Here is a 16,085-nt window from a genome sequence, read left to right as displayed (position 1 = left end):
AAGATAAAACGGCGCAGGTTGGTGTTCTTGGTGTCAAAATACACAGATTCTTAGAGGAAGATTAAATAATATAAAATTAAGCATCAAGAATGCACATTCACCCATAAAATTCAGGGACAAAGGTCAATTTCCTTTTTAACATAAGATAATGATAATGGTTTCTCTGAGATAAAATCCCGCAGGTTGGTGATCTTGGTGCCAAAATGCAAAGAATTGTACGAGAAGATTAAACAACACCAAAATAAGTATATAGAATAAACTTTCACCCTTCAAATCCAAGATCAGAGGAAATATATATATAATTTATATATAATCTGTATGGCATAAAAATAACCATTTGTGAATAATGTAAATAAAGATGGCTAATTTGTAATGAAAACACGGAGGTTTCATAATTTCAGTCTGAAATAATAAAGGTCATGGAGAATGTATTTAGGGGTCAGAGGTCAATAAACCCTTTCCAAAATATCAGTGGAAATTAAGTAAAAAAATGTTGATAACCAAATAACACTTCTTCATATATTGCGATGCGTTGCCAATAGCAATGAAAAAAATTAATGAAATCAAGTATGTAATTTGAAACAATTTTTTTCTTAAGTAGCAGCATTTAATGCATCAAAATATATAAATCAAGGTTGTCGTGTCTTTTTCTCTCCAGCGATATAGTCCAGGATAGAAGAGGCATAACCTTGTTTTTTCATATATACAACATTTTTTCATGGTTTCTTGTCAATTCGAGGGTGCTGATTACGAATCTGAATGATGCCACTTGTGTAACCTTGAGCATTTTCCGCAAATTGGCAGAATCCAATATGGCCGCCAAAATATGCAAATTACCCATGAAAATCATAAAATTGCCAGCAGACTGGCTACAAAATGTATTTAATTGTGTTGCAGGAGTGAAATAATCTCTGAAAAAACGATTTATTTTTTTTTTTTTAATATTTATTTTCTTCATAATCAAAATGGCCGCCATATACCCTATTATGTACAATGTGAATAGGGAAAAATATTTTTCACAAAAATATTCCCTAAACTGCAAGTAATTGTGATATATGGACGAAGTAATGTATGTAAATCATCAATGTTAACAAGATATATCATTTATCATGTCATGTATGGGAAAATTGTTGTATTTTATATTCAAAATAGCCGCCACTGGCCCAAAAAGTATTATGTACTACAGCAAAGGGGGCAAAAACAAATCACAAGAGTTAGCACTAAAATGCATATTATTAAAGTAAACGAGTGGAATGCTGACTAAAAACATAATTGTTCACAAAATATATTATTTAATATGCCATGTATGTGATAAATGTTGTATTTTGATATTCAAAATGGCCGCCAAAGGCCCTTAAAGTATTATGTACAATGGGAAAGAGGACCAATGAAATCACACGAGTGAGCACTGAAATGCATTTATTTGTGATAAATAATTGGGATACTGTCTAAAAAAACATAATTTTTAACGAAATATATCATTCAGGTTTTAAGTTTGTGTTATGATACTTTATTTTGACTTTCAAAATGGCCGCCATAAACATATATTGTATTATGTACAATGCGAACTAGGAAATCAATTTTCACAGGAGTGAGCACCATAAATGCACGTAATTCTGATCTATGAGTAAATTGTCTGAAAGTACAATTTCTAACAAAATATATCAGTTCTCCTGCCAGGTAGGTGAAAATACTGGATTTTGAAAGTCAAAATGGCCGCTACAGGCCCTAACATTATTATGTACAATGTGAATGGGGACAAATGATTTTAACAGGTGGTGTATGAGTGAAATATTGTCTAAAAACATGATTACTCACGAAATATATCATATTATATAAAATTTATGTGATTAATGTTATATTTCAAAATTGAAAATGGCCGCCATATGCCCTTTTGTGAAAATTCTCTGTCCTCATTCAAATTGTACATTATACAGTAAGGGCCTATGGCGGCCATTTACGATTTCAGAATGCAGCATTTGCCACCTTAATTACACCAGATATGATATATCTCGTTAGTAACCATGGTTTTAGACAATATTTCACTCTAACATCACAATTATATGCAATTCTTATAGTCAAGCAAAGCCAAATTCTGTCGAAATTATATGTACCAAATTACAATGTACATAACACTTTTAGGGCCTATGACAGCCATTTTGAATTTCAAAGTACAGCATTTATTACCTCCATGAGCAACATGGGATGTATTTATTTAGAAATCATATTTAAGACAATATTTTTACTCGTACATCACAGCAACATGCATATTTTATGATTACCACTGAAAATAAGTTTCCCTAAACGCATGTAGCATAATTTAGTTAAGGCTTGTAGCGGCTATTTTGAATGTCAAAATACAGTATATATCACTTACATGGCAGAAGAAATGCTATATTTCATAAAAATCATGCTTTCAAATAATATTTTACTCATACAAAAGGATTATATGGATTTCATAGTCAAGCAAATCCAAATTCTTACAAAATTACATGTCCCCATTTACATTGTAGATAATACTGTTAGGGCCTATAGGGGCCATTTTGAATTTAACAATACAGCATTTATCTCATGCATGACTAGAGAAATGATATGTTTAGCTAGAAAACGTGTTTTCAGACAATATTTTACTCGTATATCACAATTACATGCATTTTATGTACTTATTCTCGTGAAAATGAGTTTCTCCATTCGCATTGTACATAATGTATAATGGGCATATGGCGGCCATTTTGAATTTCAAAATACAGCATTTATCACATAAATTGCATCTCAAATATTATATTCCGTTAAAATTGAATTTTTAGCCAATATGCCACTCGCTTATCTTAATAATATGCATTTTAGTACTCACTCTTGTGATTTTCTTTTGTCCCCATTAACATTATACATAATACTGTCAGGGCGTTTGGTGGCTTTTTGAATACTAAAATGTTTCATTTATTACACACATGACATAACAAATGATATATTTCGTTAGCAATCATGTTTTCATCCATTACTTCACAAAAAATCACAATTACTTGCATTTAGTGCTCACTTTTGTGAAAATTATTTTCCCCATTCATATTGTACATAAAGTTGAATACAGCGGTCTATGGCGGCCATTTTAAATATCAAGAAAATACATATTTTTTCAAAAATCGTTTTTTCAGAGAGTATTTCACTCCTGCAACACAATTACATATATTTTATAGCCAATCTACTGGCAATTTTATGATTTTCATGGGTAATTTGCATATTTTGGCGGCCATATTAGATTTTGCCAATTTGCGGAAAATGCTCAAGGTTACACGAGTGGCATCATTCAGATTCGTAATCAGCACCCTCGAATTGACAAGAAACCATGAAAAAATATTATATATATGAAAAAACAAGGTTTGGACAATTTTCTATGGGGCCTATCCTGGACTAATAGGCCACTCACCTCAATGCTATTATAAACTATTAGCTTAATCTTCTGAAAATGGATAGGATAGGTCTAACTCTCATGTCACAGCTATAGCATGATGATGATGAAGATGAAATGAAGGCCATCATTAGAGCTGCAGCTTCTGTCATAGTAAATGGCATTAAGTATCTTACATTACGTATCTCAACTTCAACAAAGATGAATTCCTGTATTATTATTAATTACCTCTCATTGCAAGCTGCCAGAATCTCTTGAGATGCTAATGCTGCAGGACAAAACTTCATATCTGCTCTCTGCCTTACGTCACCCATGATGCTATTTCTACTAGGTATCAGCTTGTACAAGGATCATGTATTTGGTCCAGAACAACTGATTGTTATCATGCACAAATTAGGCATAATAATGAAATTCAAAAGGAAATAATACATGTAGCTTACAAGTACACATCCATCGACCTAACTAACAAAACTCCTACAGCACCACTTCCAGTTCTTGAGAATAAAGCTGTGCAACATATCAGTAATAATATAAATCCTGGTCTGATATCCCTTGACAGAATGTTAGGCTTTCATTGAATGGGCCAGTTCAAAGTCCTGAAAATGTCAGAAGGTTTTCAAAAGTTTAATTACTCTTTGCTGAAGTTGAGACACTTAACTTCATTTACTATGACAAAATCTGCAGGCTCCAGCTCTAATGATTGCCTTATTTTAATTCTTCATCATTGTCCCTGGCTATGTGAAAATGTTCTCGGATGATGCTTGCCATGAGAGTTAGGCCTATCCTTTCCATTTACAGATTAAGTTATAGTTTATATATAGTATTGATTGTAGCATTTTAGGTAAGTGACGTATTGCTACAGAGAAATTAGTACCTTGATTTAGATTTATAAAATGCATATCTAAATGCTGCTACTTTAGACAACTTCACCATTTCAAATTATATCATACATGATTTTTGTTACACTATTGGCAATGCATTACAATATATATTAAAAAGTGCTATTTGTTCTCAATTTCACCTCGAACTTGTATTTTGACATCATCATTGGTCAAGGATTCAACTATTAAATTTGTGTTCATTTTCCACGCAGGCCAGTCTTTATCCCATCAGAATCACTATACCGACATGCCACAATCAAGTTATCGACCTATCTTTAATTTTACTTAAAGTCCCTGACGTTATTGACATAGTTGATTGACCTCTAACCCGTAAATACTTTTCATGGCCATTATTTATCCTTATTTCAGAGTAAATTTATTAAACATCCAAGTTTTCATTACAAATAGCTATCTTTCTTTCTACAATTCACAAATAAAATGTGAATATAATGGATTAATATCTTTTTTGGGGGAATCATGCATGGATATATAAATATTTATTAACTTTTGACCTTTGACTTTGGATATCAGAGGTGAAGAATTATTCTTTATGATTATTTTGTGCCTTTTTATCTGCTTGCAAAAATTGCTGTTTGACACCAAAATCACCAACATGCAGCGTTTCATCTCAGAGATACCATTATACGATATATAGCCTATGTAAAAAGGTCATTGAACTTTATGGATTAATATGCATTCTAGGTGATTAACTTTATCTTATTTGACCTTCCTGTAAGAATCTGTGCATTTTGACACAACGATCACCAACCTGTGCCGTTTAATCTCAAGAGATACTATTATACAGTATGATACATAATGTTAAAAAAAAAGGGTCATTGACCTTTGAAAGGCTTGACCTTGAACGTTATTGTTTAATGTGCATTCTGGGTACTTAATATTTATTTTATTTGATCTTCCTGTAAGAACCTCTGCATTTTGACGCCAAGATCACCAAACTGCGCCTTTTCATCTCAGAGATACCATTATACCGTATATGGTATATAATGTAAAAAAGGTCATTGACCTTTGAAAGGCTTTGACCTTGAATGTTATTGTTTAATGTGCATTCTTGGTACTTAATTTTATGTGATCTTCATGTAAGAACCTCTGCATTTTGACACCAAGATCACCAACCTGCGCCTTTTCATCTCAGAGATACCATTATACCATATATGGTATATAATGTAAAAAAAGATCATTGACCATTGAAAGGCTTTGACCTTGAATTTCATGGGTGAATGAGCATTGTAAGTACTTGATTTGATTTTATCTGATCTTCTTGTAAGAATCTGTGCATTTTTACACCATGATCACCAACCTGTAATATTTTATCTGGGAGATACCATAACAGTATATTTAAAAAGGTCATTGACCTTTGACCTTCAAAAATACACTACCCCAACCCGTATTCCTCCTAACTTTTTTTTTTGGTAAATGTTGACACCCATACCTACTCAAATCAGTCAAAAAACCATTTCCAATGATTTTATTCCAGATGGTTACTAATTACGGGATACTAAACTGATTGATTGATTGTTTGATATTATTCGACAGGTCACCAAAATTCATAGTGGGGTTCAGATGGGGGAGGGGGTACTTGGGGGTGCTTGCTCCCGGAAAAAAATATATATACATATAGTTGCCTGAAGTGAAGATCGCACATCACGTAGGTTGCGTGAAACTATGAGTTGCAATTAAATTTGATGAACCTCCAGTTAACCTTGTATACATATAAATGTGCCCCCCCCCCCGGGTAGAAAAACGGGAAGAAAAAGGAAACACACCACAATATAGGATGAACAACTATTAATAATATTTAGACACAAATAGCGATTTATTAACGTTATTTTGATAACCGACTCTGCGACGCATTCAGCTTATGCCAAGTTTCTCAAATTTAATCAATTTGGGTGTTGCAAATAATTAATTGTTTTTTGTTTTTGTATTTGAAATAAATGGCAAGCGAGAAATAATTCTATGAAAACAATAAATTTTCACTGTTGAGATCTGAAGAGAAAATTAATAGTTTGATAGATATTATATCTGAAATTGAAAAGGTCATTATATTTGTCACAAAAGGGGTGAATCTGTGTGTGGGGGAGGGGTGAAAGGCAAGACCTGGGGGCGTTCACACCTGTTGTTACCACACGATTGCGTAGACTTATACACATTAGACCAAATGTCAGTTAGATCAAGTGCATGCGTATTGGACAAACTGTCAACTGGAACAAGTGGGTGTTGAACCAGGACATTAGACCGAATAGCTATTGGACGAACTAGCCTTTGGCCCAATTGGCTATTCACGAACAAAATGTTTACTGAACGAAGTGGCATTCAGATGAAGTGGCTATATGGACAAAGATTCTCTTAGACAAAGTGGTTATAGGATGATTTTAGACGAAGTGGCTTTTGGAAGAAGTGAATCTTAGACGAAGTAGCTATTGGACGAAGCGACTCTTAGACGAAGTGGTTATTGGACAAAATGGCTCTTATAGACGAAGTATCTTTTGGACGAAGTGACTATAAGGCAAAGTTGCTATTGGACGAAATGGATCTTAGACGAAGTGGCTTTTTGGACGAAGTGTCTCTTAGACTAACTGGTTATCGGACAAAATGGCTATTGAACGAAATATTGGACTAAATAGCATTTTTACTCTGTCGATATCGTATCAAACTTTCAGGATATGTAAATAAATGAATACAAAAGTAGAAAAATATCTTTTAATTGGCAAAACTATATCTATTTGGAGTCAGCAGCGCCCTCATTTTGGTGCATAAACTTCCAAAAAACAAATCTTCAAAAGACGTGAATCTACGCGAAAATTAAAAAGGTATAGTTTAAGCTGCACTTTTTTCAAAATCCATGTAATTTTCATCGAATTCGGCAAAATTGTAGAGGAATGCATTGCAAAAGTATAGGGAAGTTAAAAATATGGGGCCCATGTGCTCGTTTTTAGACTATCAGTGTCCAAATTGTTGCGAGTTGGCATGAAAATCGCATAAAATGCACCGAAAACATGCAAAAGTCTAATAATACCCTCTAAAATGCGAATGGTTCCGTAGATCTGACCCCAAACACTCAAAATCCATGTAATTTTCAGCCTACTCTCTAGATTTGTAGAGGAATTTATTCTACAGACATTAAAATATCAAAAATATGGGGTCAATGCGCTCGTTTTTAAACTATCAGTGTCCAAAGTGTTGCGAGTTGGCTTGAAACAGCCCAAAATCCGCCGAAAACGTGCAAATTTAAATGTCTGATAATACCGTCCAATATGTCTAAAATACGAATGGTTCCGTAGTTCTGCTCCCAAACATTCAAAATCCATGTCATTTTCATCATACTCTCTAGATTTGTTGAGGGTCATATTCTGAAGACGTTAAAACGCTAAAAATATTGGGTCCATGTGCTCGTTTTTAAGCTATCAGAGTCCAAAATGTTGCGAGTTGGCTTGAAAATCGCCTAAAATGCGCCGAAAACATGCCAAAGTCTGATAATACCGTCTAAAATGCAAATGGCTCCGTAGTTCTGCTCACAAACACTCAAAATCCATGCCATTTTCATCATACTCTCTAGATTTGTAGAGGAATATATTCTGAAGGCGTTAAAGTATTAAAAATATGGGGTCCATGTGCTCGTTTTTAAGCTATCAGTGTCTAAAATGTTGCGAGTTGGCTTGAAACAGCCCAAAATGCGCCGAAAACTTAAGCACCTGAATATTCCAAATATGCAAAAATTAACATGGGTCCATGTGCTTGATTTTTTGCTGTATGAGCTTCAAATTTCACCCAAATGGATGTTCTACAGAATTGCGCATTCATAAGAATTTGGCATTTTTAAACCTCATGAGATCAGAACAATGAGCTTTAAGCTTTATTACTCAGTCAAAATCCATGAAAATATCATAAAATTTTGCATATGATTAATAATTATATCCTTAATATGGATAATATATTTATATTGCTATTTGTTTGCTCTTTTAAGTCTAATAATACTCTGTTCTTAGAAATTGCGCGAAAGATAACAAAAACTCGATGTCAATGTGAAATTTCAATAGCAAACTTGAGAAGTACAAGAAATACTGCACTTTATTTAAAACCCATGTCATTTCCACCAAACTTTGCAAAGTACGTTGTAGCTCTAGGAATTATACCCAAGAGGTGCAAACATTGAACAGTATAGGTTCATTTTCCTTGTTTTCAAGCTATCAGCACTTTTATTAGAGCAAAATATGTGCTTTTTAAAACGCCCAAAACATGCCAAAAGCTTTGTATCTATGTGAGGAAAAGTTCCAAACCACTATACCATTTATTCAAAGTCGGCTCATATTCGTCATACTTCGCAGCACTACAGAGTAAAGTATTTTGAAATTGTAGAGGAATTTAAAAAAATGGTCCATGGAATAATTCCAGTTTATTAGGTCATAAAATAACCGTCGGATCTGCAGATAATGAGAAAAATCAGCTCAGGTCTACAGCTGATTAATCTGTTCATCCATTGTGACGTCAGCGCGCAGAGTGTAAAATATGTGCAGATCACGATAGCACAAACATAACTGTGGAACGTCCTTAAAAATGTATTAATAAAATCTTGAGTTCATTGACCCAAATGACCTTTGACCTAGAAGAATTTTATATTACTGTCGGAAAGTGGAATTTTCATTTAGGTTACTCGAGAAGAATGTGCCTAATTTGCATATTATTTTCGTACAGGTGTTTGGAATTCTCTTGATCGGCCGGATCACTGGATAGGGTTAGGATGATCGATGTATGTACGCTCGAAAAATATAATTCTAGTTATTTTCTAATCCTTGTTATGTATTTTAAAGGATTTTAAGGATTTGTTTTCTCGTAATATTGAGTGAAAACAATATATATACTTGTATCTTTTTCATATTGGCTGTTTCAAAGTTTAACAAATCCTTAGCGGAATGATATTTTTTTGGGTGGTTCCGCGACTCCACTGCTTGTTGGCATTTTACGTTAGGTAGATTATTGCACGTCCTGGTTCTGGTGCAGGTCGGACTGCAATCGAAGCAGGCCTGGGAAAGGGCTGATCTGGTCCGACTCATTTGATCCTCATCGAGATTTTGATAATGTAGAAGCTGCTACTCCTTTGTGGTATCCTGGGTGATGTAGGTGGTGTGCAACCACCAGTAGCATCTGACTTTGGGGTTGTTGTTTTGTTACTCCTTTCATTTTGTTGGTTTTGGCAAACCTCAATAAAGTCGAAGAAGCTCAGATCTGATGTCCCGTAGCATCTGTAAAGTTTGCTCCGTTACGGTCTTAATTGGCTAACTCAACCCACCCCCCGACAAAATGGCGACGAGGATGGGATCATCAGATTATGGCTGTGTTCCGATGTCAGCGATCAACCCCAAAGTCAGCGATTGAGGTCTATCGTCCAGAGGTCAGCGACCAACTAGGATGATGGCAGTGAAGTTCTACACATCCAAGAGACTTTAACGTTCTTACTTCGGAGAGGGAATGGTCAACACATGAACATTTGGTAATGAGTTAAAGGTGGTTTAGGTAATCTTAGATAACTATGAGTAGAGTTAATTTTTGATTGTTCATTGATTTACACCACTTTATACATGTGCATAGACCTTCTCTCCCCTTTGTAGAATTATATAGCCCTTGTAACGATGTCACAGTCTGTAGAGGAAATGGTGTCAGTCCTTACCCGGGCACTGCAAGGCTTGAATATTCAACGTGCTCCCCCACCAGTGAAATTGTCTAAATTTAAGGGTCCACCTAAAGTCGCTGGAGACTTATCTCTGGAAGAGTGGCTTGAAGAGTTTTCCAGTTATACTACTCACTATCAGTTGTCTGGAGAGGCAAAAGCACAGTCGCTTGTAGATCATTTGGCTGGAGTTGCCAAGGAAGAGGTTCTATGCCGAGATGAGGATGTGCGAAAGGATAGTGATCAAATTATCAACGTTTTACAGTCACTCTTTGCAGCGTCAGAGTCGGTACCTTCACTAAGTCAATCCTTCTACAATAGACGACAACAAGAGGGCGAGAGTTTGGCCGACTACAGCCGGGCCTTGATGAGGTTGTACGATCGCATGGAGAAAGCTGCTTCCAGTACAGAAGATAAGAATGCTTTGAAGAGGCTCAAAGATAGCTCGCTGAAAGAACGTTTCGTTTGTGGAGCTAAAGAGAAGTGGGTACAACGAGAGTTAAGACGAATTGAAATGTCTTCAAAGAGTAAGAACTTTCTTGAGATGAGATCTGAAGTGCTTGAATTTTTCTCTGGTCAAGAACCAAGAAGTTCACCACGAGTTCATGAAGTGTATGCTGAGCGTGCTGACATGTGTTCTAGTTTTCCCAAGCAAGAGAAAGAACAGGAACAGTCGGATGTCAAAGCTGAATTGGCAGATCTAAGAAGAGAAGTAGCTCAGATTGCCAAGAGTGTTCAGGCTCTTACTCAGTATACTCAAACTCCTAAGAAGATCAAGAAGAAACTCAAGTGTTACAACTGTCTTAGAGAAGGACACACAAAGAAAGACTGTACAGAAGAAGTGGTCTGTTTTAACTGTCATCAGACTGGTCACATGGGTAGAGAGTGTCCGAAGAAGAGTACAGTTAGCAATCATCCTACGTCTGAAACTAGTGCCAGTCCTACATCGCATTATGTACCAACTGCCAATTTAGGGACTGTGGGACCAGCAGAGTCCAAAGAGAAAGCTAACTCAAACCTTGTTGAGAGATTTGTTGCTAAAAGTCCATGCTGTAACATTCTCATTGGAGGAGTAGAGATTGGCTGTGTAGTTGATACAGGAGCCGAAGCATCTATCATACCTTTGTCCTTGTATGAGAGCAAGCTGAAGTGTCGTATTGGAGAGCTTCAGAAGAGCGAAGGAATCTTTCTGCACGTGATTGGAGTTGGAGGGGTAGAGTTGCCTATTGTTGGTTATGTTGGGTTACCAATCAAGGTAAAAGGAGAAGAATTGATGGGTAATTTTCTGGTAGTGTCAGATCGAGCACCTACTGTGGAACATATGAGGTACCCAATCCTTCTTGGCTCCAACATATTGCAACACATAGCAGAATACAAGCCACTGTATGATAAGTTGAAGAAAGAATCCCGTAACCAAGAGCAAGAAACTGATGTTCACATTGGTTCTGTTCGAATTTATACCGTAATTGAAGACACCCTACCTCAAGGCGTAGAGATAAAAGACCTAGACCCAGTTGAAGAGACAGCTGTAGCTAGCTTACTGCATAAGCACAAGAATGTATTCTCTAAGGGATCATATGATGTAGGTGTATGTGACCTCATTCCACATGAGATCCGATTGACTGAAGGTCCAGATATTAGGTTACCATACAGGAGAATTCACACTTTGCAAGTAAAAGAAGTGAAAGAGATGCTACAAGGGATGGTAGACCAGAAGATTATACGTCCTTCAAAGAGTAGCTTTGCCAGCCCTATCGTATTGGTTAGAAAGAAGGATGGTAGTTTGAGGCTATGCATAGATTATCGCAAGTTAAATGATCGTACAGTGAAAGATTCATTCCCTCTACCAAGAATTGAAGAGACTTTGGAAGCATTGTCTGGGTCGAAGTATTTCTCAACTTTGGATTTAGCACATGGTTACTTCCAAGTCGTGATGGATAAGGACTCAATTGATAAGACCGCCTTTCGAGTCCCATGGGGTCTGTATGAGTTTATGAAGATGCCCCAATGTCTTACCAATAGCCCATCTACATTCCAACGAGTGATGGAGTGCATATTAGGAGATTTGAATTTGTCTCAGATACTACTCTATTTGGATGACATCTTGATATTCTCAGAGACATTTGAAGAGCACCTACGTCGTCTAGATACAGTTCTTTCAAGGTTGCATGAACATGGACTCAAGGTCAAGGGAAAGAAATGTGATCTGTTTCAGAGAGAAGTTCGATACCTGGGTCACATTGTATCTAATGATGGTATAGCTGTAGACCAAGATAAAGTAGAGAGAGTGGCGACATGGCCTGTTCCCAAGAATGCTAAGGAGTTGAGGTCATTCTTAGGATTGGCATCTTACTATAGACGCTTCATCCCTAACTTCTCAAAGATAGCAGCCCCCTTACATGCACTCACAGGTTCAAGCCAGAAAGGGAAGAAGAGGGAACAAGCTACGTTCAAGTGGGACGATGAGGAGGAAACGGCCTTCCAAGAACTGAAGAGAACACTAACCACAGCGCCAGTTCTAGCTCACCCTAGATTTGACAGGAATTTCATCATTGAGGTTGATGCGAGTACTAGAGGTCTTGGAGCTTGCCTTCTTCAAGAGAATGACGGGAAAGTTCATCCAGTAGCCTATGCAAGCAGAGGACTTAGAGGATCGGAAAAGAAGTATCCTGATCTGTCCAGTTTCAAGTTAGAGTTGCTTGCGCTCAAGTGGGCAGTAACGGATAAGTTTGGTCCCTACATTCAAGGCTCGCTCGCACACAGTGATCTGGACTGATCACAACCCACTTGCCCATTTGAAAACTGCAAAGTTAAATGCGACTGAAATGCGATGGGTTGCCCAGCTGGCAATGTATGATATAGAGGTGAAATACAAGCCAGGGAGAACCAATCAATGCGCAGATGCACTAAGTAGATGCCCAGCGAATGTTTCGACTGAAGAGCTGAAGGCTGGACTTCAAGAGGTTGCTTCTTGCTTAGTGGTGAGAGCAGATGTCGAAATAAATGCCCCAAAGACTCCAGCTCTTAGTGACTTGCTAATCACAACCAACCCAGTGTCGACTGTCCTACCATCTTATTCTCATGAAGATCTAAGTACCATGCAGAAGAGTGATGAGGTACTGAAGGAGGTGTGGAACATGCGGAGTTCCAATTGGAAGCCAGGTCAAGAATATGATAAGAATCTTCCAGGTTTGAGTGGCTTTGTCAAGGAATGGTCGAAGTTGACTGAACATAACGGAGCTCTGTATCGAGTAGTAGATGACTCTATTGTAGGCAAGTTTAGACAACTGCTAGTGCCTAAATGTCTGCAAAATATGTTGTTAGAAGCAACACATGACAAGTGGGCACATCAAGGTATCCATAAAACTGTAGAGCTTCTCCGCAAGAGATGTTTTTGGCCAGGCTTACACAATGATGTGAAGAAGTATGTCAAGAAGTGCTGGAGATGTGCAACTTCAAAAGCCCCTACACCAAGTGTTCGCCCGCCTCTGAGACATCTTCTTGCTTTCCGTCCCCAAGAAATCCTATCGATTGACTTCCTGAAGTTAGACAAAGGCAGAGATGGATTCGAAGACGTACTAGTTATGACCGATGTCTTTAGTAAATTTGCCCAAGCTGTCCCATGTAAGAATCAGACAGCGGAGACTGTCGCAAGCACACTACGAAATCACTGGTTCACGCATTGTGGAATTCCTACCCGAATCCATTCAGACCAAGGACGTTCGTTCGAGAGTTTGTTGATACAGGAATTATGCAAATTGTATGGCATAAAGAAATCACATACTACACCATACCATCCTTCCGGAAACGGACAGTGTGAGCGCTTCAATAAGACGTTGTGTGCCTTGTTGCGTTCGGTCGACCCGAAGAAAAGGAGGCGATGGCCTGAGTTAATCCAACATATACTACATGTGTATAATTCCACCCCACATCGTGTGACTAGAGTAACGCCATACTTGTTAATGTTTGGCCGAGAACCTCTAATCCCAGTTGATCATCTGCTAAGCAATGTAGAACAAGATTGGAATGAGGAGTACACAGAGAAGCAAGCAAAGTTGATGAAGCGAGCATGTAATGTAGTCACATCCAGACTCCAAGCAGCTGCCAGAAAGGAAGAAGAGCGACACAAAGACTATGTCCCAGAGGATATGCTTAGTATTGGCAATAGAGTGTTACTAAGAAGACAAGCTTTCACCAAAAGACACAAGTTAGCTGATAAATTCTATCATACAGCCTATGTGATAGAAAGTAAGAATGCTGAAGATGATGTCTATGAGATACGACCTGCAACGGGTGGTGAAAGCAAGTGGGTAAATAGGAGACACCTCATTCTAGATCCACGAGATGAAGCTGATGATCTAGATGATGTCCTTCCCGAAGATCAACAAGGAATTGAATATTCAAGTATCGATGAGAATGAAGGAGTGGATGTTATTCGATATACCTCAGATTCAGAAGATGATGAATATCCATATGTTATTACGTATGATGAGGACTTTAATGCACCAAGAGTTGATGTCGAACCAACACCACTTCGTAGATCAACGCGGAGTACTAGAGGAGTTCATAGAAATCCAGGTAGACTTCCTACGTCGGCTTTAACTGGATTGCCCAGTTGAGTGATGAAGTAGTTCCTCGATTTTGATTGTATACTCCCTCCGTCGATTTCAATTGGATTTTCCAGTTGATACAGTGGTAATTTTTGTTATATATATTTATCCTTGAGACAAGATGAAATTGTTTTTTTTTCCCAGAAGTTGATATTTGCTGTGTTACTCAAGCAAAAAGAAAGAGTTGTTGGTGACAGAGTTGAGACTTGTAGGATTAAATTTGCATTTATTCTCAACATCATTTTTTTCTTGTGGAAAGAGTAACTATTCTGAATTCACAAAATTTCTTTTGGAGATAATACAACGACTCAAGCGGGGAAGAAATTTGAAGAAAAGGATATTGAATTAGATTTTTTTTTAAGAAAAAAAAAAAAGTCTGAACGTTTCGATTGCTTTCAGAACATTCCTTTTTTTGAGTGAGTAATATAGTTCATTCAGTTTTACTGTATCCAAGCTGTCTACACAAAATGTATTGTTTATACTGACAAGAATTGTAACAGAGAGTGTGTATAGAAGAAACAAATTGGACCATGTACAGAAAATAGTGTAATTTATTGTATATATTGTTATATCATTGGTTTGAAGCAAATCATTCGGGTCGATTGATTTTCAAGCGGGGAAACTGTCGGAAAGTGGAATTTTCATTTAGGTTACTCGAGAAGAATGTGCCTAATTTGCATATTATTTTCGTACAGGTGTTTGGAATTCTCTTGATCAGCCGGATCACTGGATAGGGTTAGGATGATCGATGTATGTACGCTCGAAAAATATAATTCTAGTTATTTTCTAATCCTTGTTATGTATTTTAAAGGATTTTAAGGATTTGTTTTCTCGTAATATTGAGTGAAAACAATATATATACTTGTATCTTTTTCATATTGGCTGTTTCAAAGTTTAACAAATCCTTAGCGGAATGATATTTTTTTGGGTGGTTCCGCGACTCCACTGCTTGTTGGCATTTTACGTTAGGTAGATTATTGCACGTCCTGGTTCTGGTGCAGGTCGGACTGCAATCGAAGCAGGCCTGGGAAAGGGCTGATCTGGTCCGACTCATTTGATCCTCATCGAGATTTTGATAATGTAGAAGCTGCTACTCCTTTGTGGTATCCTGGGTGATGTAGGTGGTGTGCAACCACCAGTAGCATCTGACTTTGGGGTTGTTGTTTTGTTACTCCTTTCATTTTGTTGGTTTTGGCAAACCTCAATAAAGTCGAAGAAGCTCAGATCTGGTGTCCCGTAGCATCTGTAAAGTTTGCTCCGTTACGGTCTTAATTGGCTAACTCAACCCACCCCCCGACATTACTGTGATATCCTGTACCCATCTCATACAAATTCATTTAATTTAATCGAATATTTTGAAATAATCTACAAAGTTAATTGATCTGAAAAGACATTTGACCATTAAAGGAAACTTTAATCATTTAAAATTATACTCATGTAATTAAGGATATCTTTTAACCATCATATCCAAGTTCAACATCATACAGATTCACATGTTT

At 37.0% G+C, this 16,085-nt stretch overlaps 1 protein-coding gene across 1 annotated transcript; it reads left to right on the top strand.

Moving 5' to 3' along the window:
* The first annotated feature begins 9,938 nt into the window (after nt 1-9,938).
* Nucleotides 9,939-12,752, top strand: LOC135155782 (uncharacterized). The gene has a single exon (XM_064106017.1). The coding sequence runs from the start codon at nt 9,939-9,941 to the stop codon at nt 12,750-12,752; it is 2,814 nt and encodes a 937-aa protein (XP_063962087.1).
* Nucleotides 12,753-16,085: the final 3,333 nt, after the last annotated feature.

The sequence above is a fragment of the Lytechinus pictus genome, chromosome 10 (assembly GCF_037042905.1).
Source record: "Lytechinus pictus isolate F3 Inbred chromosome 10, Lp3.0, whole genome shotgun sequence".
Lineage (NCBI taxonomy): Eukaryota > Metazoa > Echinodermata > Echinoidea > Temnopleuroida > Toxopneustidae > Lytechinus > Lytechinus pictus.
This window is presented reverse-complemented; position numbering and strand designations above follow the sequence as displayed.

Coding starts and splice junctions, on each gene's coding strand:
- LOC135155782 (XM_064106017.1), top strand. CDS start 9,939: ATGTCACAGTCTGTAGAGGAAATGGTGTCAGTCCTTACCCGGGCACTG.